General features: G+C 35.0%; 1 protein-coding gene across 2 annotated transcripts in view; it reads right to left on the bottom strand.

Annotated features, from left to right (window-relative positions):
- Positions 1 to 26,018, bottom strand: part of LOC127549190 (formin-like) — a 344,725-nt gene that overhangs the window by 134,137 nt on the left and 184,570 nt on the right. For both annotated transcript variants that reach the window (XM_051977020.1, XM_051977021.1), the window contains 5 exons: positions 17,226 to 17,287; positions 11,981 to 12,069; positions 4,111 to 4,240; positions 2,251 to 2,397; positions 358 to 417 (listed from right to left, as the gene is read on the bottom strand). In XM_051977020.1, the coding sequence (XP_051832980.1) occupies positions 358 to 417; positions 2,251 to 2,397; positions 4,111 to 4,240; positions 11,981 to 12,069; positions 17,226 to 17,287 (488 nt within the window). The remainder of the gene's footprint in view (positions 1 to 357; positions 418 to 2,250; positions 2,398 to 4,110; positions 4,241 to 11,980; positions 12,070 to 17,225; positions 17,288 to 26,018) is intronic.

The raw sequence follows: 26,018 nt of genomic DNA, 5'->3' as shown, positions 1-26,018 counted from the left end.
AAACTAAATTGGGCAGCTGGACTTGGCTTGCTGTTGTTCACAGGATCATAAAGAATTGGACATGAATGAACAACTGAAGAACTACAACTAAGGTTTGAAATGATTGGCCTCAAACCAGTCCCTACACAAGCATCAAGGATAAATGGTCTGGCATGAAGATGACTTAGTTTTTCGGTATCTGAGTAGCTATCACAACATCCTGTTTTAGAAATATGAGTTTTCTGACTCCATCTATGTTTTTCCAGAGAAAAATCCTGAGTGCGATAGAAGGAGATACAAGGGCATATGGTTATTTCTAGTCTTTCTGGAGAAGCATCACTGAAAACATCATATTCTCCAGTCATTTACTCTGCTTACCAAGTCATAATGGCGCAGATAATATTTCACAACGTAGTCTACTAGGTTAATCCCATTATCCTAAGGAGGAAAGAAAAAAATAAAATCATTCACACTTTGAAATTCACTTAAAATCATTTCATACATTTCCATATATTAGGTGAAGGACTGAGGCTTAGGTGCCTAATTCTAAATACCAATTCAAACAGACTTATACCATATTCTCCTTTTTACTCAAGCCTAGCCATAAGACCTTTACCTTTATGCCTCAGTTTTCCCTTTGAACTATTGAAATAAACTTGTCCCTGATTATTATGGTAAGAAAAGATAAAAAGCAAAATATTTTCACTATATGAATAAAGCCTTTTTAAAGTATTGCTACATTCAATGATATAGTAGGAATTGGATTTAGAGACAAATGGCCAAATTCTAAATTAGATATTTACTCCATTTGTGATCCTTGGCAAAGACTCTCTGAGGCTGTTTCCTCATCTGTAAAAGGAAGGAGGTGAAGCTATGCGCTCACTAAGGTCTCTTCAGTTTCTAAAACTTTTAATTATATAGCTCTCTAGGACAATGATTAGGCAAACGCAAGAATTTCCATTGGGGCAGGTAGGTGGTGTAGTAGACAGAACACCACCAAGTCTGGAGTCAGAAAGATCCGAGTTCAAATCCAGCCTTAGACTGTAGTTGTATGTAATTTCCTCTGTAAATGGGGATAACAATAGCACCTACCTTCTAGAGTTTTTGTGAAGATTAAATAATACAATAGTAAAGCCTTTAAATATGAAAAGCACAAAAGCACTATATAAAGTTAGCTATTATTATTACTTTTCAATTATGCTATGAGTTGAGAGGGAATAGAAAAGTGAAAAGGAGACCCAAGCAAAATAGAAAAGTTTTCTATTCCATCCATCCCCCACCCCCAAGAGAAAGGGAGAGAGGGGCAGAGGCATAACGCACAAGTGCTTGCAAGGGCATGAAAAAAGGCTTAAAAGGAACACCATGTCATTTTATGACCCTGGGAGTCCAGAGGAGAGCAAGCCCTCCCACAAGGAAGCCTTTGTGTCCTGTTCACATGAGTCCAATTCTAATTTGCCTGTGTGCCTTCCTTTACCTCCCCCCAACCCCCATGGGACTCTTAGGTATAGGCTAGTGGCTCCTAAAGAGCCAACTCTGCAGGGGTGTGGAGCCAACTGATAATCAGGCCCGGGTCTTTGACAGTAGGTAGGCTCCAGCCCAATTGTAGTGAGCTAGAAAGCAATTCAAATGCACTGTTGTAATGATGATTCCTCATTGCTACCATTCAGGAAAGAATAGATTACACGTAGTCAACTCCAGGCTCCTTCAGGCTGGTGTTTCAAATGACAGATGTGATGGTGGCTTATCTGTTTCACATCCTCCTCAATGCTCCTGAAACTCAGTTCCTATTGGCTCATTTAAAGCAATTGATAGACAGAAAAAAAGTCATGCTGGACTGTTCCATAAAGAGTATTAATTTGTCCCACAGGAAAAACTACTTTGTCTTAGGAAACAAAAGGAGAGCAAAGGCAAGGAAGAAAAGACATGTAGTACATGAATCTTTACACACAAGTCAGGGAGCATGATGGAATATATCAAAAGAAATTATTTTAATTAAAAGACTATGAGAAACAAGATGGCAATCTGGATACAGAGCTGGACTCTCAGTTCAAGAAGATCTGGGTGCAAGTCCCATCTTTGGCACACATTGACGTTGTGACTCTGAGGAAGTAACAACTCTCATTGCTATGGTCACCTCTTTGTGACTGACATTACAGAGAGGGTGTTAATGTTTATTAGCAGAGGGAATTTTCTTGAGAAAGAGTACCTAATTAAAGAGATAGAGAGAAAAATGGCTGATGTCTATTATACCACAATGAACAGATACTTAACCCGACTTTTGACATCCTTGAGTTTGGGCAGAATTTCCAAGCTGTATCCATCTGCCTGACCCCGAGTCCTGTTTCCTCCATTCATATAGTTTCCAAAAGCCAGAATTAAGGCTAAAATATCCTTTACGCTCTTCATATCTAGCAAGCCCTGTGAAAACAAATACCAAGTTATGGTATTTAATAGTTTTATACCCCAAATGATAATGCAGGTGATATATGACAATAGGCAATCAGATTGTCAGTGGTGTAAAAATATATTTTCCTTAATTTCCCCAGAAATGTCCATAAAAATTAATGCTTTTTATTCATCAAAGTAATTATAAGCATTGGATATTTTGTAGATTAAAGATTAATTGGAATAATCATGGTCTCTGAACCTGTTGAGGCTTAAAAAATTTTTTATAGTCTTTACATTTTTTTTTTTAATGTCTGACATATTTAGGCTTATTCCGTGATGATTTCAGTGTGGAAAGTGTGCCACTTAAGAATCTATCTGAAAGACAAGCAATTTATATATGTATAGTTCAATTATAGTCAGTATAATATAAACAGTAAGGCTTTTCTCCTTTTTCAATAAGTATAAAATTAAGAGGACAGCCACTCTGAAAGCAACTTAAGGCCATTCACTGGGATTTACTATGTGCTTGCTGATGAGTCCATAAACTTTTACTATTTAAAACTGTTCAAGGTTTCTTTCAGATCCCCATCTCATTTTGGTTTTCTTCTTATTCTTGTTACTTAAATGAAAAAAATTCAACAGAACTTATTTCTTCCGTATGGTCTCAGATGGATAGAAATCTATTTCAATGCAAAGATGAAATGCTTTTTGTTTTGTTTTAAATTACCTTCATTTTTTCATTCTTCTCTGTTAGGGTGTTACTAAGAGATTTCATTATAATATGGCAATATTTACTATTTCCTTATTGAAAATATCTAATATTTGGGTTAAAAAAGTAAACATATGACCACTTAAGGACTGAGTAAGTATCAAGTCATTCTTGGAAAATATTATGTTCTTATGGAAATAGAACTTTGAAAGAAAATGGGGAAATGAAACCATTTAAATCTTGTGTTGAACCCCAAAGTGTTTTAACATATGCGACATAGCTAGTGCTATGAGTATATTGGACTTGTTGGAGTAGGGAGCTCCATTTGATGACACCCATCTGGAATCTGGGATCTCTCCTTTCCTCTACTGCTATCCAAGTTACCTTTTTGTGTGCTTATATCAGTAGCCCTGATCATATAAAGCTCCTATAAATGGCCAAAATATATAGTCAAGAAAAAATACTGAGATGTTCTTTTGAACCAGTCATCCCATATATTTATTTGAATTCCAAGTCTTTCGGATCCATTTTATCTTCTAAACTGGATGAACCCCAGGTGATCAATCTTATGGATTCAATGACAAGATATTTTTCTCATCTAAACTACTTAGTTTACATCTACACTCAGAATATCTGAGGATATTCTTCCTCAGAAAGTTGTTTTGAGAACTGAAAGAGATTATATATAAAGCACTTTTAAATGTGTATAACACACTATGAAAACCTATATATGTGTCAGTTATTATCATTATTATTATTACCAAGTGCTAAAACTATAATAAAATGATTTTTCAATATAATTGGTTCTGAAGAACCAGTCCAGAAACAAATGGGAAGTGTAGATGTTCTCCTCTCCCTATCCCAATCCAATCCTATTGCCCCACCAAAAAAAAAAAAAAAAAGGTAAATTACAAAATTCCTACTTTAAAGACCTTTGAAAAACCTAGCATCCTAAAATTGAAAATACTCTTTGGAGGACATTTTACCTATGCCCTTGTCTCTGAGTATTATATTAATTAAAGTAATGAACACACCTTTGAAGCCCTTGTAATGATCTCCACCTTTCGATGAACAGAGGTAATGCCTTCAGAAAAGACAGATCTGAAGATTATGCACTGGGCACGTTCAGCAAAATTTGGAATCTGGGATAATTCATATAAGAATCTGTGGAAATAAGAATGAATTACACATACACAGGTATATTCAGGAAAATTAAATAACAGAAACAAAACAGAAAGGAGCTAGCTTTAGAGTTTTCTTTATTTGAGGAAAAGCTACTTTTGGTATAAGTTCAAATATTTTAAATCCAACATCTACAAAAGATGTAGGCAATCTTAAGAACTGATAAAGGGCCCACTACATAGCAGAAAGGACTGTGATTAGAAATTAAGGCTCAAGGATTTTGTTTCTAACCACTTGCTTGCTTGTTATGTGACACAATAGATAGCACTGGAATCAGAAAGATTTGAGTTTAGATCTGACTTCAGACAATTAATTACTAGCACTGAGATTGTGGACAAGTCACATATACTATCTGCCTCAGTTTCTCATCTATAAAACGGATATAATAATAGCACCTATCTCCCAAAGTTGGGAGGATAAAATAAAATGATATTGGTAAATTGCTTTGGAAACTTTAACTATAAAGATGCTAGTTATAAATATGGTTAAAATACAATTTTTTTTTTGCATTTTAGATAGTCTATTTTTAAAGTTAGCTTACTTAATGGGATTTCCTTGAAGACATGTGTTTGTATACATAGAAATGAAAATTTCTAAATATATATGAATGTGTGTATATATGTTGTGTGTATGAATGTCTTTATTATTAGACAGTAAGCATCCATGGTGGAGACCATGTCTTATTAATTTTTCATCTCTGATATTTGGAGTAGTATTTTGGGTAGGCACTTAATAAATATTCATTAGTTGATCTTAAACATTTTAGGATCAGAAAACTTGACTAAAACCAAGATCACTGGTCTCTATTGTCATATTTGGTTTGTTCCAAAAGAGCAAACAGTGCAAGCGCCTTATTTTATTTTTAGCATCTGAAATTATGCATGGTAACTCCCTTCTTCAAAATACCCATTCTAGCTGTGTTTATAAGGTTAAGTGATATACAGAATTCAGAGCCAGGAAAAAGCAAGTAGACTGTATGGAGTAGTGGAAAGAGCAATGACTTGGAAGGCCTAGATTGTTGACCCAGCTCTATTACCATGTGACTTTAAGCAAATGTCACTTCTCTAGCTCTTGTATGCCCATCTATAAAATTAGGATGTGAACTGGAGTAATAGAAAGAGAGCTAGATTTGGAAAGAGAAGATTTGGGTTCAAAATCTGGCTCTGCTACTTATGTGATCTCAGTAAAGCAATTTTGACTTCTCTTGTTTTTCATTTCTCCATCTGTAAAATTAGGGAGGTTCAATTTGATGGCCTCTAATGTTATTTCCAACTTTAAATCTATGATAAGGCAGATACCAGGTGGCAGGGTGAGAAGAATGTTGGATTTGGAATTAGGAAGATTTGTGTTTAAACCTTGCTTTTGACTTTGTAACCCTGGGCAAATCACTTAGCCTGTGTTTAAAGATTCCTTGTCTTTAAAATGGGAATAATAATTGTGCCTATTTCATAAGGTGGTTATAAGGATCAAATGAGATAACATAAAGTACTTTGAAAGACTAGCATCAAATAAATGCTAGTCCCATTTAACAATATGTGAGCTTCTATAAATTAGTCTATATTGATTGAGTCACTTGATAATAACTCAGCCCTTCATTTCATCCTACATGTGTTGACTGTAAAGAAAACAATATTGGATGCCAACAAACAGATAATGTGGGGATTGATCTATACAGTAATTCATTGTCTCGCTTCACAGACCATGTTCTTTACAGACTTAGGCTATAATAGCTGACAACTACTCCAATCCAACAATCAAAGTAAAGGGCATAAATTAATATGAATGGAAACAGCTGGACATGACCTCAGCAAAGGAGGGAATCCGTGCACTCGGTTATTAATTTAATAGGGAATTGAGATGATGACTAACTGGTATTTCTGAAAGTCTTGGTGGACCCATAGTACTATTTCTTTGCGATTTCTACAGTCTGACACAAAGAACACTTTTACTCAGGGATAAAATTGGAAGGCTTTTTACTTCTGTATGTGAAGAAGTTTATTTGGCTCACATTTTATGGTTCCTCTATTTCTGGAGATATCTGCACTTTAATAAACTTCTAATAATCAATTGCATTGCCATATTTCATGTCAAAATCTTTCATTTGAGACATTGAGGACATTTAAGTCAATAATTGCTTCAGCAAAAGGAGTCTATTAAGAGGAAAGGTATCTTTCTTTAAAATCCTTGTAACCTCTGATCAGTGGAGTAAATGATGAGGAAAATTGTGGTGGGAAAAGAAAAGGATCAACAATAAGGCTTCTTTTATAAGATCACAGAATTTAAAGCTGGAAAGGACTTTGGAAATCTTCTGTGACAAACCATTCTTTTACAGTTGAGTAAATTGAAACCTCAGAAGTGAAAGGCTCTTGCCTTCCTCCTACGCCTTCAGGGATCCATCTCCCACTTGGAAATTGTGTCTCTGATTATACAAATGGACCTCATATAAAGCCTTTCAAAGATGCAGTGACTGGTTAGGATTCAGCTCTCTATAAAGCAAATGTCTTTTAATGCTGTCCATACCATATTTCTTCAGATAAACATAATGATTTTCTGGAACATTCCTCTCACAAATATTAATCAAACATTACAAAGACTTATTAACAATACTTGACCCAGCAAAGCTCTCATTTATTTCTTTGCAGAAGAGATCATCAGAGGCTATGTTGGTACACAGAGAAGGGACCCTGTCACTATGCTCTACGGACTATCTGGAAATTTCTCTCTTTGGATGCAAATTTAAGTGCAGAAAAAGACCCACAAAGTTACTTTTCTCTTCATTACCTAACAGAATGACTGTCTCACAAAGTAATTTCATCCCTTTTTCAATAGCAGTTCCAAGCCCTTTATAGCAGGCATTCTTAAACTGGGGTCTATGAACTTGTTTAGGCAGGTAGGTGCTACAGTAGATAAACTATATGGGCTTGAAGTAAAAAAGACCCGAGTTTGAATCCTGTCACAGGCACTTGCTTACTGTGTGACCTTGAGCAAGTTCGTTAATCTCTCTGTACCTCAATTTCTTCATCTGTAAATCAAGGATAATAATAGCACTTATATCATGGGGTTCTTGTAAGGATCAAATGAATTAACTTTTGGAGGGTGTTTAATCCTAAATCACTAGGTAAAAAAATAGGTAAATTATTAGCTATTATTATTTTTCATCATTTTGATAATAACTTGAATATAATTATTTTTACTTGTAATTCTTTTATTTTATACATTTAAAAACATTATTTTGAGAAGAATTTAAAAGGATTCATTAGAATACCAAATAGCCCCATGATATAAAATTGTGTTTTCTGCCCTAAAATTATTTTTTTCTGTCCTAAGATTTTTGGTAATTTTTTTTCATCAGGGAACTTGGAATAAATGCAAAATGCCCTTGATTTCACCAGAATAATTACAAAGAAATAGACTTTTTAACCCAACGGGAGTGAGTGTGTGTGTGTGTGTGTGTGTGTGTGTGTGTGTGTGTGTGTGTGTGTATTGAGAAAACTTCCAAATTTTCCAAGAATTTTTTTCTGGGTCTGTCTACAAAGAAGGCACTAGGGCTTGCTAACTGGAGAGGATACATGTGGAAGGAGGAGGTTTAAGCACTTTCAGATGAATTTTGATGAGGACTATGAAAAATATGCTACTGTAAAATCAACTGGAGACTATCTCTTTAAAGATACCTTCTCCCATCCCTACCTGCTTGTCTTGATTCATAACTACAACCTCTCTACATTCAGTGATATTAGCTGAAGAGTCTAGTCTTTATACCCATTGGAATTATGTAAGTTTGACAATACAGAGTTATATTGTATTAGAAGATGAAAATTTCACTGTATTTTTCTGGTCACATAAACAGTATGACACACCTCTGGAATCATAATTAGAAACACAAGTCCAAGGTTTAACTGAGGCTTTGCAGTTTATAAGGTGAATGGCACAGTCAGGCAAGAATTGAAGCTATCTCTAAGAAAAGTGTCTCAAAGTAACCTGAACAAGTTCCTGTCATACTAAGCCAAATTAGAGTTTGTAATGTGCTAGGATGCTATGGTTTCCTTCCCTTTTATTGGAAAGGGCAAAATGTGCTGAAGTTTTGTCTTTTCAACTAAGCTGTAAAACTCCTTGATGCTACCTATTATTTTTCTGTGTATGTACCAACCAACTTGGCTTCCATAATGCAGGCAATCAATAAATATTTTATGATAAATTGTACTTTGTGTTGTCTACCCTTGCATCTTTGGACCAGTTATTTCACAAATTCCTAAAAATTATTAGGGACTCCAGAGACAATCTATTCCAACCCCTTTCATTTTGCAGATGAGAAGATACAGGGTTTCCTCTTTTTACATGATAAATATTTAACTCAACACTGAAATTTCTCTAGCTTGAGTTTACTAGAAAGTATATTTATTAGCTTAGAACAAGAGCATCTAAGTTTTTAACATTCTCAAATCTGCTCCTGGATTTAAACCCAGGTCCTCTTACTCCAAATTTAGTCTTTTTTTTTTTTTTTTCCCCTCATTAAACTCCAATGGAGGAACAAATTTCCAAAGTGTAAATCACATATAAAAGGCCAAATGGTATATGTACTTTCTGACCTATAATGTGCTAGATCAATGTAAGTAGTTAATTTCTCTCTCATTTCTTTCCCTATTTAAAAAAAAAAAAATTGTTTCACTCTAAAAGTCCAAATAAAAAAAAATCTAAGTTACTTGATCTATATTATACTACATGGCAATAGTTCCCAGAATGCCAGGAGTTCTTGGTGGCTATCAACTTGTTGTTGAAGGGCTAGTTATTGGTTTCTCATTCCCGAAGTCCCTGACTGGTGAAGAGGGTGATGGATATGTATCCCCAAGGCTCTTTCTAATCTGTGTCAGGAAGAGTGATCACCCAATCTCTTGTCTATTCTATCATACAAGTGATTTCAGTCTTGCCCCTACTAGACAACTACTACACTACAAATTTTTTCCAGTTCTGGGGCTGGGATGGAATAAGACTGATGAGGTGAGTGAGGAGGCCAATGGCCCCCTTGCTATGATTTACAGGACTGGCACCGCAGGACTTGAAGGAAATTGCAATGTTGGGACTCAGTAAATGATTCATATTTTCCAGTATGTAAAACATACTTATAGTCAACTCACTGAGAGTTGAAGAGCTAATAGGTTGCCAGAGAGTCAAACTCTGGCAAACCTCAAACACACGCAAGGCTGTGCAGGAGGTCGGGAAGGAAGGTGAAATCTGCTTAGTCTGAACAGTCTCTCCTTCTCCTCTCTTCCAATGCTCACCCACTCCGCCAGGAATCACAGAAGTGCCTGGTTTGTTGTCAGTGATGGTCATCAACGTTCTGAGGAATCATGTTCATTACTCATTAGACTAGAAACCTACTCTTCCAAGACTTCAACGTGACAGCTGTAGGGGCAATCGTTGTTAGGCTAAGAGTTATTATTATCCCCATATTCTATGATCCCACATCATGGCATCTGGGACAATTCAACAGGGTTGAAAAAGAAAATGAAAGGCTTCTGATAATAGAAATATTAGAAATGGAAGCATAGAGTCAGAGAAAGATAATCAAAAGCATCTTTCCTCTAGTTACCTATTTGCTAGTTGCTCATTCCTTAAAATATAAATCATAGCTAAAAACCCAGGGCAAAGATGCTTCCTCACAGCTATGAACTATGAAGTTTGAAAAGTATTTTACAAATATTATCTTATTTGAGTCTCACACTAATCCAAGGAATTAGATGCTATTATTATCTTACAAATGAGGTAACCGAGGCAGGCTAAGGTTAAATTACTTGCCTAGGATTATAAAAATAGTACTTAACTAAGGGCACATTTGAAATTAAGTCTTTTTGACTCAGGGTCCCTCCCCTCCCACCCCCCAAGTATTGCTGACTATGGGCAGCAAGATCATTTCCAAATGTCTCAGTAGGCAATTGCCCATATGATGTGATTTGAGGAGCCACAGAAAAACTCACCCTATCTAAACATTTCTCCCCTGATATCTCAAATTTTCCATGGCTTAAAATTAAAATTAGCTATTTCTTAGTCAGTCATAAACATTTTTGTGAGACTTAGCTAAAAAGGGAGCTTGGTCTGAGAAGAAATTCAACACATAACAGGAAAGGATGGATGAATTGGGAAGACAATGACGAAGGCATGTTTAGACCATAGGGCACTATGAATGAGGGCAGACTAAGTGTGATGACCGCATTAGCACCCTGGATACTTTAAAATCAGCTGGAGTCAGGATCAGCAAAAGTCCTTGATTTTTATTCTTTATCAGTGGAGAGCTCAGGGACACAGGAATCTCCTCTTTCTTCTCCCACTCTGAGCCACCTTGCTCATCCTACTCTACCCTCTAAATCCTGCCTCAGTCTCTCTATATGCCAACAGATCAAAACCTGCACAGAGTAGTGGGCAGGGCCATTCTTTCTCCAAGCATATGCTAATAGACTATTGTCCGATTGGTAATTAGCCTTAAGTGCTCCGACCTCAGTGCATCAACTCAGTTTCAACCTATTACATTAAGTAAGATACAGCACCATAGTACAAAACTCTACTACTGAAGACCCTGAAAACCTTAACACAGGAAAAGGAAGGAAACAACAGAAGGACAAGAGAAAGAGTTGGAAATAACCTTCACCTACTCCTCAGTTTTCTGAGGACTATTAACATCCAGATTCCCGGACCAAAGCCTCCAAGAGCACCTACACATACAAAGGCATCTCAGGATTTTAGTTCAAGTCTGTAAATCTCACCATCATTCAGAGGTATCTAGGATAGATCCAGTTATCTTACAGATCTTCATCAGATTATATAAGGGATAATGGAAGGAAACATCTCCAAGTTCAGTATCATATATTGGAAGGCTTCATTTGAGAGTTCAATGGGTACTCAGTTCCATCTGTTCCCCTGGGATTCTTCCTGATGCTAACTATGATCAAGAGACCAGAGCTGCATAATTTTTTCTACTGTCTCACTGGTTCTCGGGGTAATCCACTCAAATCAATAGTAACTTGAAGGATCTACTTTGAGTCACCTCCACATCTCTAATCTTCCTACATTTATTACCTGCATGAATGAGAGGTGGAAGGCAGACTGATGTTGAACCACAGTTGCAGAAGAAGAAAAATATATAACTATGAACAGGAAAATACAGAGAAAAATTTAAAAGGTTTGTGTACAGGAAGAAAATGAAACACAACAAGAGAATCAGCCAGAAGAATCTGGAAGAAAACCGTGATCTGGATTTATTTATTGGAGGAACATTTAGGAAAACAACAACCATAATTAATTTTGGGATTCTGATCCCTTCTATCCTAGAGCTGCTTCTATCCTAGAGAAGGCAAATAGTCAGAGCTATGTTATCTTCCTTAGTTACTCTTAGCTGGAATGTTTAGTCTACGAGGAATTAGTGAGTTACTAAAACTAAGGGGGAAAAGGGAAAGGGAGGGGAGTGAAATAGTATGCAGCAGCTTAAATTTTGATGCTGAATTTACTGGCATCTGAGGTTATTTCTGTGCCTGTGCAATAACTGGAATGACTACACTGTGATCTAACAGATTATAAGAGTTCAGTTTTATTTTTTAAAACTGAGGGACTGGGAAGGGGGAGGATGGAGAGGTAGGTTGTAGCAGTATGAAGAAGGACAACAATTTCACTTTGGCCACAACTTTAATAATCTCCCATTCCCACGCAGAGAAAAAAACATTCACATTTCCTTACTGCTCAGGTTTGTCCAGTAGTTTAAGTTCCTCTTCTTTGGAGGTTTCATAATGTTTCCTTATTTTTATCAGCTCATCCTTCTGGGCTCTCTGTAAGAAAATAACAAAATGGAAGAGATGAGAGGCTATCTTGTAGAATCACAGAATCTCAGGATTTGGTCCAACTTATACAAATGATTGGAATCTATATGGTTATTCAATTCGGTGGAGAAAACCATCTTTATTTGTAGATTTCCTTCCCTGAACCGAAAGAAATGAAAGCAGCTGATTTTAAGCCAAAGTATCAGAGAGGAAAAGGTTCAGAGGCTAACCAGCCAATGGCACTTGGTCATTTAGACAGGGATCCCAGATACTTATACCCCTATTTTAGAAATGGCTCTGAGGTACATATCAGTTTTTTCCCTTAAAATACATACTATCATGCAAAACACATTATAGGTATATAGTCCCTGTTTTCTTCAAAGATTCTCTTTTGGTACACAATACTTCAAGCATGGCAAAATGGAAAAGAATGACAGATCAGGAGTGAGGAAGTATCAGTTGAAGTCCTGATTCTAAGCATTTATTTATTGTATGGCTTGGGAAAGCCACGATCTCTCTGAACGTTAATTAACTCATCTATATAAAGTGGGTAGTAATAAAGTACTACCAATGTTTCAAAGAATTTATAAACTTTAAAGTGTTATATAGATGTAAATTGTGATGTTTTCAGTCTTAAAAATATTTCTTTCCTTTTTGACCCAGAAGTTATATATTTCCTGAAAATCTTTAGCCTTCCACCAGCTTTTTGTCAAGAATATTTCTAATCATTATATGTTTATTATCAAGTGCTTCTTTAAAAAAAAAAAAAAGGCAAGCAAACAACTACATATTCATTCTCTTTGTTTTGAAAACTGATAGCATTAGCAAAATTTACACTTAATTATGGATTGTTTCATTTGGAATATATATAGACATGTAATTTCTTCAGCAAAGGGAACTTTCACCATGGGAATTCTCACCATCAAGGCAGATTAGAACTCAGCTATGATTTAGTACCTAAGTCTTAGGAAACTGCCCAAGGAAGCTAAATTAAATGATTTGTATAAGATCCCATGGCTAGTAAGTTCCAGAAGTGAGATTTGAAACTGGCCGTAAGCCTAGCTAGGGTACCTCTGAATTTATCCAATATGCCATGCTGCAGTCTTATATGCATAATATATTACATAAATTATTTCATGTGTGTGTGTGTGTTGTCTTTCTAACCATGTTGTGAAGTCCTCAAGGGCAGGGGTCAAGATTTGTATTTCTTTGTATGCTCTACAGCAACTCATAGAATATTAAAATACAAGAATTATTTATAGAAATCAATAGGATAATTTCCTGAGCCTAAGAAAACCACCACATAATTGACAGATTCTCTCTCTCTCTCTCTCTTTTTTAATAACTTTATATTGACAGAACCCGTGCCTGGGTAATTTTTTACATCATTATCCCTTGCACTCACTTCTGTTCCGATTTTTCCCTTCTCTCCCTCCACCCCCTCCCTCAGATGGCAAGCAGTCCTTCACATGTTAAATAGGTTACAGTATATCCTAGATACAATATATGTGTGCAGAACCGAACAGTTTTCTTGTTGCACAGGGAGAATTGGATTCAGAAGGTATAAATAATCCGGGAAGAAAAACAAAAATGCAAGCAGTTTATATTCATTTCCCAGTGTTCTTTCTTTGGGTGTAGCTGCTTCTGTCCATCCTTGATCAATTGAAACTGAGTTAGGTCTCTTTGTCGAAGAGATCCACTTCCATCAGAATACCTCCTCAAACAGTATCATTGTTGAGGTATATAATGATCTCCTGATTCTTCTCATTTCATTTAGCATCTGTTCATGTAAGTCTCGTCAGTTCTCTCTGTATTCATCCTGCTGGTCATTTCTTACAGAATAATAATATTCCATAACATTCATATACCACAATTTACCCAGCCATTCTCCAATTGATGGGCATCCATTCATTTTCCAGCTTCTAGCCACTACAAACAGAGCTGCCACAAATATTTTGGCACATACAGGTCCCTTTCCCTTCTTTAATATCTCTTTGGGGTATAAGCCCAGTCGAAACACTGCTGGATCAAAGGGTATGTACAGTTTGATAACTTTTTGAGCATAGTTCCAGATTGCTCTCCAGAATGGCTGGATGTGTTCACAACTCCACCAACAATGTATCAGTGTAATTGACAGATTCTCAAATCACTTTTTAAGGACTCAGCATCCAGCTGAATTCATTCATTTGCTGACCTGTCTCAGTTGATTTTATATTCCCCGCCTAATGCTGAAGGATCTACTCACAAGAACATGATTGTGATTGTTCTGATTTTCTTGGGAATCCTTCTCATCTGACTAAGATAAGTCATTTTCCACTTGGATGCCAAATAATCTCAATTTATGAGTCTTTATGAGTCTTTTCACTTCCCAAAGCACTTTCACATCCATCCTCTCATTTTGCCCTCATTAGCACCGCTGGGATTAAGTTGTATTGTTGCTGAATCAATTCTGTTTAATTCCCAGTGATCTCACTTGAGGTTTTCTTGGCAAACACACTGGAGTGGTTTGCCATTTTTATCTCCAGGTCATTTTAAAAATAAGGAAACTGAGGCAAACAGGGTTAAGTGACTTGCCCAGGGTCACACGGCTAGGAAATGTCTGAAGCTAGATTTGAATTCAGGTCTTCCTGAATCTAGGCATGCCACTCTCTCTACTGCCCATGGGATTAAGTAACAAAATAGTATTGCTAGTCTCCAATGACATTCATGCACATGGAGATCAAGAGATTTACCCAAGAGAATACAAACAGTTAGAGGAAGAGCAAGTACTAGAACTCAGATCCACTGAGTCTCCTGACAGTTTCTTGCTTTTTCCATCAGATTAGAGTGTATATGAAAGGTAACTCCAACCTTGAATCTCACCCTTCATCCCCCAGCTTTGCAATGTAGATGTGGTCTGCTAGCCCGAGTACCACAACAGAGATTCAGACTTTAGCTACTCTCCCAAAAGTGATTCTAGTGGAATGTGACAATTTAAAAATTCTGAGAGATAGAGTCGCTGATTAAGTTAATCATTTTATTAATAAGGTCAGCATGTATTAATAAAAGAATGGTCATGTGACTGTCTCTCTTATACCAAAGACAATCTTACTGGTAGGCTCACAGTATATATATTCTTTGAAAAGTAGGGATTCTATTGGTGACCAAAGAAGAACTAGAGATCATTATTGATCACAAAACAGAAAATTTTGATTATATCAAGTTAAAAAGCTTTTCTACAAACAATACTAATGCAGACAAGATTAGAAGGGAAACAATAAATTGGGAAAACATTTTTTACACTTAAAGGTTCTGATAAAGGTCTCATTTCCAAAATATATAGAGAATTGACTCTAATTTATAAGAAATCAAGCAATTCTCCAATTGATAAATGGTCAAAGGCTATGAACAGACAATTATCAGATGATGAAATTGAAACTATTTCTACTCATATGAAAGGGTGTTCCAAATCACTATTGATCAGAAAAATGCAAATTAAGACAACTCTGAGAAACCATTACATACCTGTCAGATTGGCTAAGATGACAGGAAAAGATAATGACAAATGCTGAAAGGGATGCGGGAAAACTGGGACACTGATGCATATGTTGGTAGAGTTGTGAATGGATCCAATCATTCTGGAGAGCAATTTGGAACTATGCTCAGAAAGTTATCAAACTGCATACCCTTTGATCCAGTAGTATTACTACTAGGCTTATATCCCAAAGAGATATTTAAAAAGGAAAAGGGATCCACATGTGCAAAAATGTTTGTGGCAAGCCTTTTTATAGTGGCTAGAAACTGGAAATTGAATGGATACCCATCAATTGGAGAATAGCTGGGTAAGTTGTGGTATATGAATATTATGGAATATTATTGTTCTATAAGAAATGACCAGCAGGATGAATACAGAGAGGCTTGGAGAGCCTTACATGAACTGCTACTAAGTGAAATGAGCAGAACCAGGAGATCATTATACACTTCAACAACAATACTATATGAGGATATATTCTGATGGAAGTGGATATGAGAATGATCCAATTCAGTTCCAATTGATCAATGATGAACAAAACGAACTATACCCAGAGAAAGAATATTGGGAAATGAATGTGGACTGCTTGCATTTTTGTTTTTCTTCCCAGATTATTTTTACCTTCAGAATCCAACTTTTCTTGTGCAACAAGAGAAATGTAAAAATATGTACAGATATATTGTATTTAAGATAGACTTTAACATGTTTAACATGTATGAGACTGCCTGCCACCTAGGGGAGGGGTGGAGGGAAGGAAGGGAAAAGATGGAACAGAAGTGTTTGCAAGAGTCAATGTTGAAAAATTACCCATGTATATGTTCTGTCAATAGAAAGCTATAATAAAAGAAATCCTATCTAATAAAAAAAATTAAAAAAAAAAAGAAAAGTAGTATTCTGGAGGGTTACCAATCAATTCTGACAGGTTAACACATTGGGAGGTGGCCTTTATTAAAATGAGCATCTTGGGGTATGTAACTTGGGTCACCCAAATCTTAATTAAAGAGACATCAATTTCTATATCACCTGAATGATATAAGGGAGAAACAACTTTTTTTTTTCAGACTAATCTGAGAAATCCAATGAGCAAGAAGGTACCCTCTAGCCAGAATTAGAATTTCTTTTATTTTTTATATTATTATCTAAAAAAAATTATTTATTTATTCTGATTAGATTTTGGTCAAACTAAATCTCCAAGAAAGATTTTCCATATTAGTTGCTTTCTGAATGTAGAGGATGTAGAAAAGGGGCAGAATTGGTCAATTCAATAATTAGTTATTAAATGCAAGACAGAAATACTAATTTCTCTTGAGAGTGAAATAATTTTTATGTCCAGATAAAGTTCATGGATATTTTTGAGGTGGAGGAGGTTTTATCTAAAAGTTAATACAAATCTTTTTCTTCTTCTTCTTCATCATTGTCTTTTTTTTTTTTTTAACTGATATAGAACATGCAATACAGAACATATTAGAATAAGGTGCCTTGGAGCCCTCAGTGCCAATGTCACACAGCTACTTTGTAAGGGGCAGGGTTTGAACCCAATGTCTATCTGACTCCAAGGTTTGCTCTATTATCCACTATGCCTCTCTTGCCTTCTTGCTTTTAGTAAAGATAAATAAGGACAGACATATCAATTCAGCAGGTTTTTGATACTTACATTTTCATAAAGGGCCTCCAATGTTTCCAAATCTACCACAGAATCATCCACATTGAAAATTGCTGAGGGAGAGAGAGAGAAAATTAGAGACAGAGAGAATAAAGTATTTCATTAGAACCCCCCAAACCAACATTTATTTCATTCCAGTTTCCAAGCAATATAATATCACACATTCTCACACAAGCCATGCCTTTCACTATGTTACTGTTCTCCTTCCCTTATCCCCAGGGGGCCAAAATGAAAGGAGCCAAAATGGTTTCTATCACTGGCCTGCGCCCTTGCCCTGCCTCATTTAATTCCACAAACTCCATGTCCCACTGCTGTTTAATTTAGGCTCTGCAGGAGAAGTGTTTATGCTTTAGAACTAAACCAGGGTGCAGGTTTGAGACATGTTTTTTAATCTTTCTTCCTTGCCAGTAATTGAAGAGATTTAGTACCTAGTGTCACAGACCTGACTAAAGGATTCTTTCCCTTTCTGGGGAGAAACAAAGAAAATTTTGCAAATTAAATTTATCCAGGCATGTGATTTCAAGCACCTTGCCACTGCCAACCCAACATCTTGTTTAGGTTATAAAAAGAATGAAGGAAAAAATAGTGTTGGTGGCAAATGAAGATTATGGCCACCTCCCAAATCCCAATCTTAAAGCAACCTCTCTGTCCCCCAATCTTATTACAATCTGAATTGCTGCACTGTAACCTAAAGAAGCCATTTAGTGCTACCTGATACTCTGTCCATGTCAGCTGTGTTCGATTTCTTCCCTTCTATGTGGGGACACAAACCCTGAGATTTAAAAGTCCTCATGGATTTGGCTATCCAAATTTGAAATAGGCAAGGCTCACATCTTTAAATAATTATTCAAAAGTAATAAGCCTTCTTTTCCACCCCACCCCCCACACTCTGTTCCTTGATTTTACATTGTGAAATTAACCAGCAGGCTAATAAATTTTCTCCATGGCAGGCTAATTAATTTTATTAAAAGGACTAGTGACATTTAGAATACTTCAAAATTTTGCCTGTCAATTTTTAATCTATCCACTGGCATTACAATATGATTCCTGGAGAAGGTAGAGAAAAAAATACAAATATGGCGAAGACCATCAAGGTAAAATTCAAGTTTCTTCAATTCATGTGGTTTCTTTTTCAACTTGGGACCATATGAATCATTTTACCAAATATAACAGAACTAAGATGTACTAAGATCTAACTCATCATTAGATACTAAGCAAAGACCTTTAAGGTCCTTGATTCATCACTCACTGTAGCATCTCTAGTGGACCTGTGGCTGAAGGGATGTGGATGGGGAAAGAACAGGTTAATAGTTTAGTAACAAATCAAGGTATCTAAATTTGAGAGAAACCTAAGAAGCTATATATTTTCACATAGACCAATCTGAAACCACTAAATGAAAATGCAGTCATCACTTCAAGGAAGGAGGAAAGAATTTACCCTCCCAGCAGGACTGTTATTTTATGTGTGTCAATAATATGAACTCACTAATTTATCAGATGGAACCTGCTTTAAAACCTCCGGCAACTGTTTAAATGAAATGGCCAGATACCTTTTCAGCCTTATGCAAATCCCATTACCTTCTTACAAAAAATCAACCAATGGAATTGTGAAGGAGAAGAAATACTAAAAATGATCACTGTATTTTTCTCACATCTAAACTAAAACTTTGAAAAATCATGACATTGCATCTGAATAGCAACATTTAAAAATTATCATGTAAATTTAATCAGAGAACATGGAGTTATACTGTCAATAAGCATCCTTTTTTTCTCATCTAAAGATTCAATAAGTAAATGTCAGCTGATCATCCTCAGAATTCTAGACAGGAGGAAAAACACATGAGCCAAAAAGAAACTGTGTTAATGATTGTTAATTTCTCACTTTTCTCCTTTACTTCCTAGAAGAGGTGTCAATAGAGAAAACTTCAATCACTTTGATTCCTACTAGTGATACAAATGCAGCATTCTAGAATTTAAATGTACTGTAGAGAGAAAATGGGCAGGCAACAGAAAACACCTCATTATGTTCTTTATTTACTGCCTGAAACTTTCTATGACTATGGTCATTTCTTCCCATTTGGTATTCCTACTGCACTTATTTGTGCATTTGACACTGATCATTAATTCTTATTATTTTTTAGTCCACAGATCTAAAGATTAAGTGGTCATCTAATATACAACCTTTTTGTTCTTAGGAAGAAAAAGTATTATTACCATTTACACCCTCATTTTACAGATGTACCAAGTAAGACCAAAACAAATTGAAATGATTTAAACAATTTGTTTTAAGCTGCAAAGCTAGCAAATACTTTAGATTTAGTTGAAAGATTAGGATAAGTTTTAAAAACAGGTCTTCTGCTTGTTAGTTTAGGTTTTTTTTTTGTTTCACTATACTATAATGATTTTATTTTATTTTATTTTATTTATTTTTTTTTAGTTTTTTTTTTAATTTTTATTTAATAATTACTTTATATTGATACTCGTTTCTGTTCCGATTTTTTTTTTCCTTCCCTCCCTCCACCCCCTCCCCTAGATGGCGAGCAGTCCTTTATATGTTGGATATGTTGCATATACTATAATGATTTAAGCATCTTGAGGGTAGGGACCATTTCTTAAGACTTCCTGATATACCCTACACCTACTCCCAAGGCCTAGCAGGTAATAAGCACTTAATAAATATTTGTTGTGCAAAAGCATAGCCTATAAAACTTGAAGTATGTTAACTCCAAAAACCAACAAGGAAGTCATCACACCACAGAAAAAAAAAATCATTCTTTGATATGACTTTATGCTATGTGAGGTCTGACAAAATCTCATTTTCACCATATTTTGAACTTATTCCTTTTATCTTGCTATTTCAGCAGAATGAACAAATACCAAAACTCCAAAATATATGTATATATATAAAATAGTGTAGGCAGTCTTAAGGCCCTCATACAGTACTCCAGGTTTTGATCTCCTCTACATATCTCATTATACCAACACTCCTACAGATGGTGTCTGAAAGGTGAAGTGTCAAATCCACAAAGCGAAGATCAATCATTACTGGTGGTTTTTACTTTTATCTTGCTCACTCCTGAGCTGTCCCCCTCACACTGTCAGTTCAGTTAGAATACTTCACCTACACCTCACAATATGTCGAAAGGAAGTAGACACACGCTGTGAAAAGCTGGTAATTTTATTGGGTTCCTTTACCTTTAAAAATCTGTTACTTGGACGAGTCTGGTTTCTGAGTTCCTTTTTTGCAGGGAAATTGAGGCAAACATTTTTATGTGGTCCTCTGGTGCCTGCTCTCTACTACAACAATTTATATACACAAGGATCATTAGCGTAGTGTTTCGCCCATTAAGATATAATAACCGTCAGCTTGGACAAAAAGCAGATCTGCATCATGCATTCAAACTAACAGGCACACATAAAAACTATGTGCCAGTTCCAGGCACAGGCAGTGGTCCTTGCACAAAGGTAAGCTTCCCTCTCAGACTTAAAGATTGCTTTTCACCGATTTAAAGATAAGTATAGTGAAAGGAAGAGTTCTCCTTGTCCTGTGGTCCATTTTCTCACCCACAACAATTTCTAATCCCAAAATAAATTAAGTCCAAAAGACAAAGGATCAAGATGCTGATGAGAGATACTAAGTGGTGAAAACAAAATTAGTTGTCAAATACGATGAATTCTGCTATGCTTTACATGCAAAATAATTCTTATATACTCCATAATCTTATGTCATGATTCTATGTCTCTCCTCTTTACTATCTTGAATGCAATTGGTTAATAAATATTTGACAAGAAGTCAATAAATATTTGACAATTGGTTGAATATATTCTTGCATAGGCCAGATTAATGAGACAATCTAAGCCTTCTAATGAGAAAAGCTTTGCTAACTTTAACACCCTAATAGTTCATAAACTTTGCCAGGGCCACTGATGGGATTAATTTCAAAGATGTTTCATTATGAATCCCTATTTTCTGCTCATACTTGGCCTTTAGAATAAGTTAATTTGGTAAAGATACAAAACAGTCTAAAGATCTGAAGTCAGAGGATCTACTTCAAATCCTTCTGGCAATTACTATCTGTATTTTACCTTCTGCACCTCAGCCTTTTCAACTATTAAATGAGGAAGTCAGATTAGCTGGCCTCTATGTTCTAGCATTACATTCCAATGTTTCTATTTTTAAATAACTACTATCATAATATAAATTCACAGTTATAATGATTTAAGGTTTGCAAAGAAAATTCATCTAATGTTCAGAAGAACTTTGTGATGTAGGTGCTTTTATTATAAACATTTTAAAGATGAAGAAACAGAGGCACAAAGATGTTAGGTATTTGTTCAGTGGCACACAGCTAGTGAGTGTCAAAAGCCAGATTCAAATCCATTGCTACTTAGGGACACCAATCTATTGTACCCTACAGCTTTGCCTAGAAGAAATAAGAAGATTTCTCTCTCTCTTCAGGGGGATTAATTCATATATGAGATTCTCAAATGTGCATCTCTTACTTTTACCTTTCTACCCTATTATATATTTATAAGTATAATTAGATCTCTTTATCCCACAAAAATGAAAAATTTAAGTGAGACACGATTTTATACCCAAGGAAAGGTAGATGTATTATTTTATCAGATGTTTTTGTTGCTTTTATGTCTCAGTACTGGCTTTAAATATAATATTGGGATCCCTATTAGCATTTTAAGGATAAGACTTTTGATTACCAGTAATTTTTAGCACAAAAGAGAAACTTTTTAAACCTTGAGCTTCATTTATGATCCTTTTTTGAATTCTATCTAGGAAAAAAATCAATTAATAGGTCTAATTTATGGTGGGAAAATGGCCAAATAGATTGTGGCACATGAATATAATGGAATACTACTATGCCATAGGAAATAGTGAATGTGATAGATACAGAGAAAAAAATGTTTTTTGAACTGAAGCAGAATAAAGTACATTGAGTACATATTCTTATAAAATATTTGTCAAATTAATAAATTGTTGGAGAAGTTGTGAACTGATTCAACTATTCTGAAGAGCAATTAGAAACTATGCCCAAAGTATACATACCCTTTGATACTGAAGTATCTCTACTCGGTCTGTATCCCAAAGAAATCATAAAAGAGGGAAAAGGATCCATATGTGTTAAAATGTTAGTAACAACCTTTTCCGTAATAGCAAGGAACTGGAAACTAAATGGCTGAATAAGTTATGGTATATGAATGCACTGGAATATTACTGTTTTATAATAAACGATCAGCAGGATGATTTCAGAAAGGACTGGAGAAATGTATATGAACTGACGCTAAATGAGAGAACATTATACACAGTAGCAATAAGAACATGTAATGCTCAACTCTGATGGACTTGGTTCTTTTCAACAATGAGATGATTCAGATCAATTCCAATAGACTTGTGATAGAGAGAGCTATCTGAATCCAGAAAGGGCTATGGGGACTAAATATGGATTACAACATAGTATTTTCACCTTTTTTTGTTTGCTTGTTTTTTAAATATATACCATGACTACAATGTAAATAGAAAGAACAATGACACGCCAAAAAAACCAAAAGTAAATATAACAAAATTATAAAGATCAAATGAAAACATGCTTAACCAAACCCTTCATGGAGGTGGGAGGTCTACAAATGTTATATATTATATATATATATTTCGAGATTTTTTTCAATGCATCCATCAGTTGTGCTAACTTTAAAAAAATTTTCTCAAAAGTATTATTTGTTATGTGGAATGGTTTTCTGAAAGAGGGAAGGTGAGAGAAGTGATGCATGAAATATTATGATAATTTAAGAAACAAAATATCAGTAAAATTTGTTTTAAAAAGTCTAACCTTTTCACTCAGAAGAATAAATTCAAAAGAAGTAGATGGCAGAAGTGAGTGCAAGGGATAACATTGTAAAAAAATTACCCATGCATATGTACTGTCAATAAAAAGTTATAATAATAATAATGAAAAGAAGTGGATGGATATATTTGTACCCAGGTACACTTAGATGGCTGTCAGAAGACTTATTTCCAATCTTGCTTCAGGAACTTGCTCTGTTTGACCCTAGAAATTCATTTAACTTGAGTTTTCTAATCTATAAAATGCAGATAATAATAGCACCAGCTTAAAGAGTTGTAGTGAGGACCAAATGAAATAATGTATGGTAAGCACTTTGAAAACTTTAAAGCATTAGATAAAAGTCAGCAATTATTATTTATGATACAATTTGTAGAAGTTTTCTAGGGACTATGCTTGGATCTAAGAATATACATATCAAGGATGAAACAATTCCTGTTCACAAAGAGCTTAGATTCTACAATGGGAGATATTGTATTAATTAATATTTTAATTTATTGATTTATAACTATATCTTTATCTACTCAGTATCTATAATATTGATTAAACTTTTCTTTAATTCCCATACATTTTCTCAAGGGATTTAATGGGCTGATACAATTTCACTTCTAATTGCATTATTGGAAAAGAATGTTTGTTTTCTTCAGCTATATATCATAAAACACAACATTACTAATAATGAGGCTCCAGGATTTTAAATATATATAACTTGATTTTAAAATGAACTAATAGTAATTCAAAGCCTATTTTCCTTCAAATGATGACAATGATCTTGAGGTTATATTTAAAGTTCAAAGTAACCAATAAAAATCCTAGAGAAAAAAAGATACGTGATCAGAGATCCTATGAAAAAACTTTCAATGACAAAAGAAAACAAAAATTCAAGTCAGTGAATCTGAACTCTGAAAGACTAAAAGGTCTATATGACTCCAATGGATTTTATCTTATTAGGAAATATGTCAAATCTGCAGACACTCCAAGAACAGTAAAACAATAAGTATGGTGGGGATGGCCAGGATGTAAGTGGTATCCGACAGTCACATAAAATAGCCTAGACTTAAAAACCTAGATAACTTATCCTCAATCACGCGAAACCCCCAATCATTTGGAAATAAAAATGATTTTTTTAGTTTAGTGAACTAAAAGTTTTGAAATACCATGTATATCACAGTATCCTTGGACATCGAGGATCTAGTTAGTAAGATCCCCCTAGGATCAAATGAGATTCTTTGGGATTTTCTCTAAAATAACCTGGATGATATACATTACATTTTTGAACTACAAAGGAAATTAATGATGATTATCAAGTAGCACTGACATTTCAACAAATTTCTGGAGACAATTAAAACTAAAACATTGGACTGGGAATCTAAGAATTTAAGGGTTTGAAATTAATCTTATAAAGGACTGCCTTGCTTCTCTTTTTCATTCCTAAAGGTAGGATTTTAAAGAAGGGAACAATGGGACAGAGAAAATCATCATTATTATGGCACCTAAATTCCCAAAGGTAAGACTGAAAGCCTACTTCTGAATTTATTTTTTTTAAATCTGATTTTAGGTTAAACATAAAAAATATCATTTTCAAAAGCATGAGAAACTCATATAAATGCCATAAGGTTTGTAGCACCCAATTGGTTGCAATGGGTTAAATATACATATGAAAGTCTAAGATCTAGAACAAAGACAAGAAACAGAGGCTCAAAGTCATATCTTTTTTTTTTTTTTTTTTTTTTTTTTTGGCAAGGCAACTAGCGTTAAGCGACTTTTCCAGGGTTACACAGTTAGAAAGTGTCTGAGGCTGGATTTGAACTCTGGTCTTCCTGACTCCAAAGTGGGTCTCATTTAAAAAAAAAAAATCTTATTTTTAATTGCTATCTTTGTTCTTCACTTCTTAGCTGCCAGGGCAATTCCCTATAAATTTAAAGCAAATGTCAATCTATATAATTAAAGGGATTTCCTCAGTAGGCATTCCCTATGCCAATAAAATCACAGATCTGGTCATCCATTCCCACCAAAAACAAAAGCAAATTTGTTCGTTTTCATTTATTTTCCAAATATATCCCTTCCTGAAAGAGCATTTTCTTCTAACAAAGATATGAACAACATATTTTCATTCTAACAACCAATCAACACATCAATAGTAGAGTGTACACACACACACACACACACACACACACACACACACACACACACAAAATAATCCACACTCATGATCCACCATCTTTGCAAAGAAGGGAGAGAGATTTTTTTCAGCTCTTGTATAGGGCCAAATCTGGTCATTATAATTATACTACATATATTTTTTTCCCTATCTTGTTGAAGTTACTTTGTACATCCTTTTCCTGGTTCTCTTTACTTTACCATACATCATTTTATATGTCTTCCTATGATTTTCTGAATTATTTGTCACCTCTTATTGGACACTAATATTTAAGCCATTCCCTATGGGTATCAATTCCCCCGACCCCTCAATTCTACTACCAAAATAATGATGCTAGGAATATTTTGGATATATGGGCCTTTCTTTCTGTCGATGTTCACTCTGGAGTATATATCTCTCAGTAGGGTACTGACACTTCAGTTACTTTCTCAGAACAATTACAAATTGCTTTCCAAAATGGTTGGATAATCAGTATATTAAAAATGTGCCTGTTTTTCTCACCAACACCATTTCCAAATTTAAAAAAAATTTTTTTTCATAATTATAACTTTTTATTGACAGAACCCACGCCTGGGTAATTTTTTACAACATTATCTCTTGCACTCATTTTTGTTCCAACTTTTCCCCTCCCTCCACCCCCTCCCCCAGATGGCAAGCAATCCTATACATGTTAAATGTGTCACAGTATATTCTAGATACAATCTATGTGTGCAGAATTGAACAGTTCTCTTGTTGTACAAGAAGAATTGGATTCAGAAGGTAAAAATA

Source organism: Antechinus flavipes, chromosome 2 (genome assembly GCF_016432865.1).
Source record: "Antechinus flavipes isolate AdamAnt ecotype Samford, QLD, Australia chromosome 2, AdamAnt_v2, whole genome shotgun sequence".
Lineage (NCBI taxonomy): Eukaryota > Metazoa > Chordata > Mammalia > Dasyuromorphia > Dasyuridae > Antechinus > Antechinus flavipes.
Note: the sequence above shows the minus strand (reverse complement) of the source record. Positions and strands in the feature narration are given on the sequence as shown.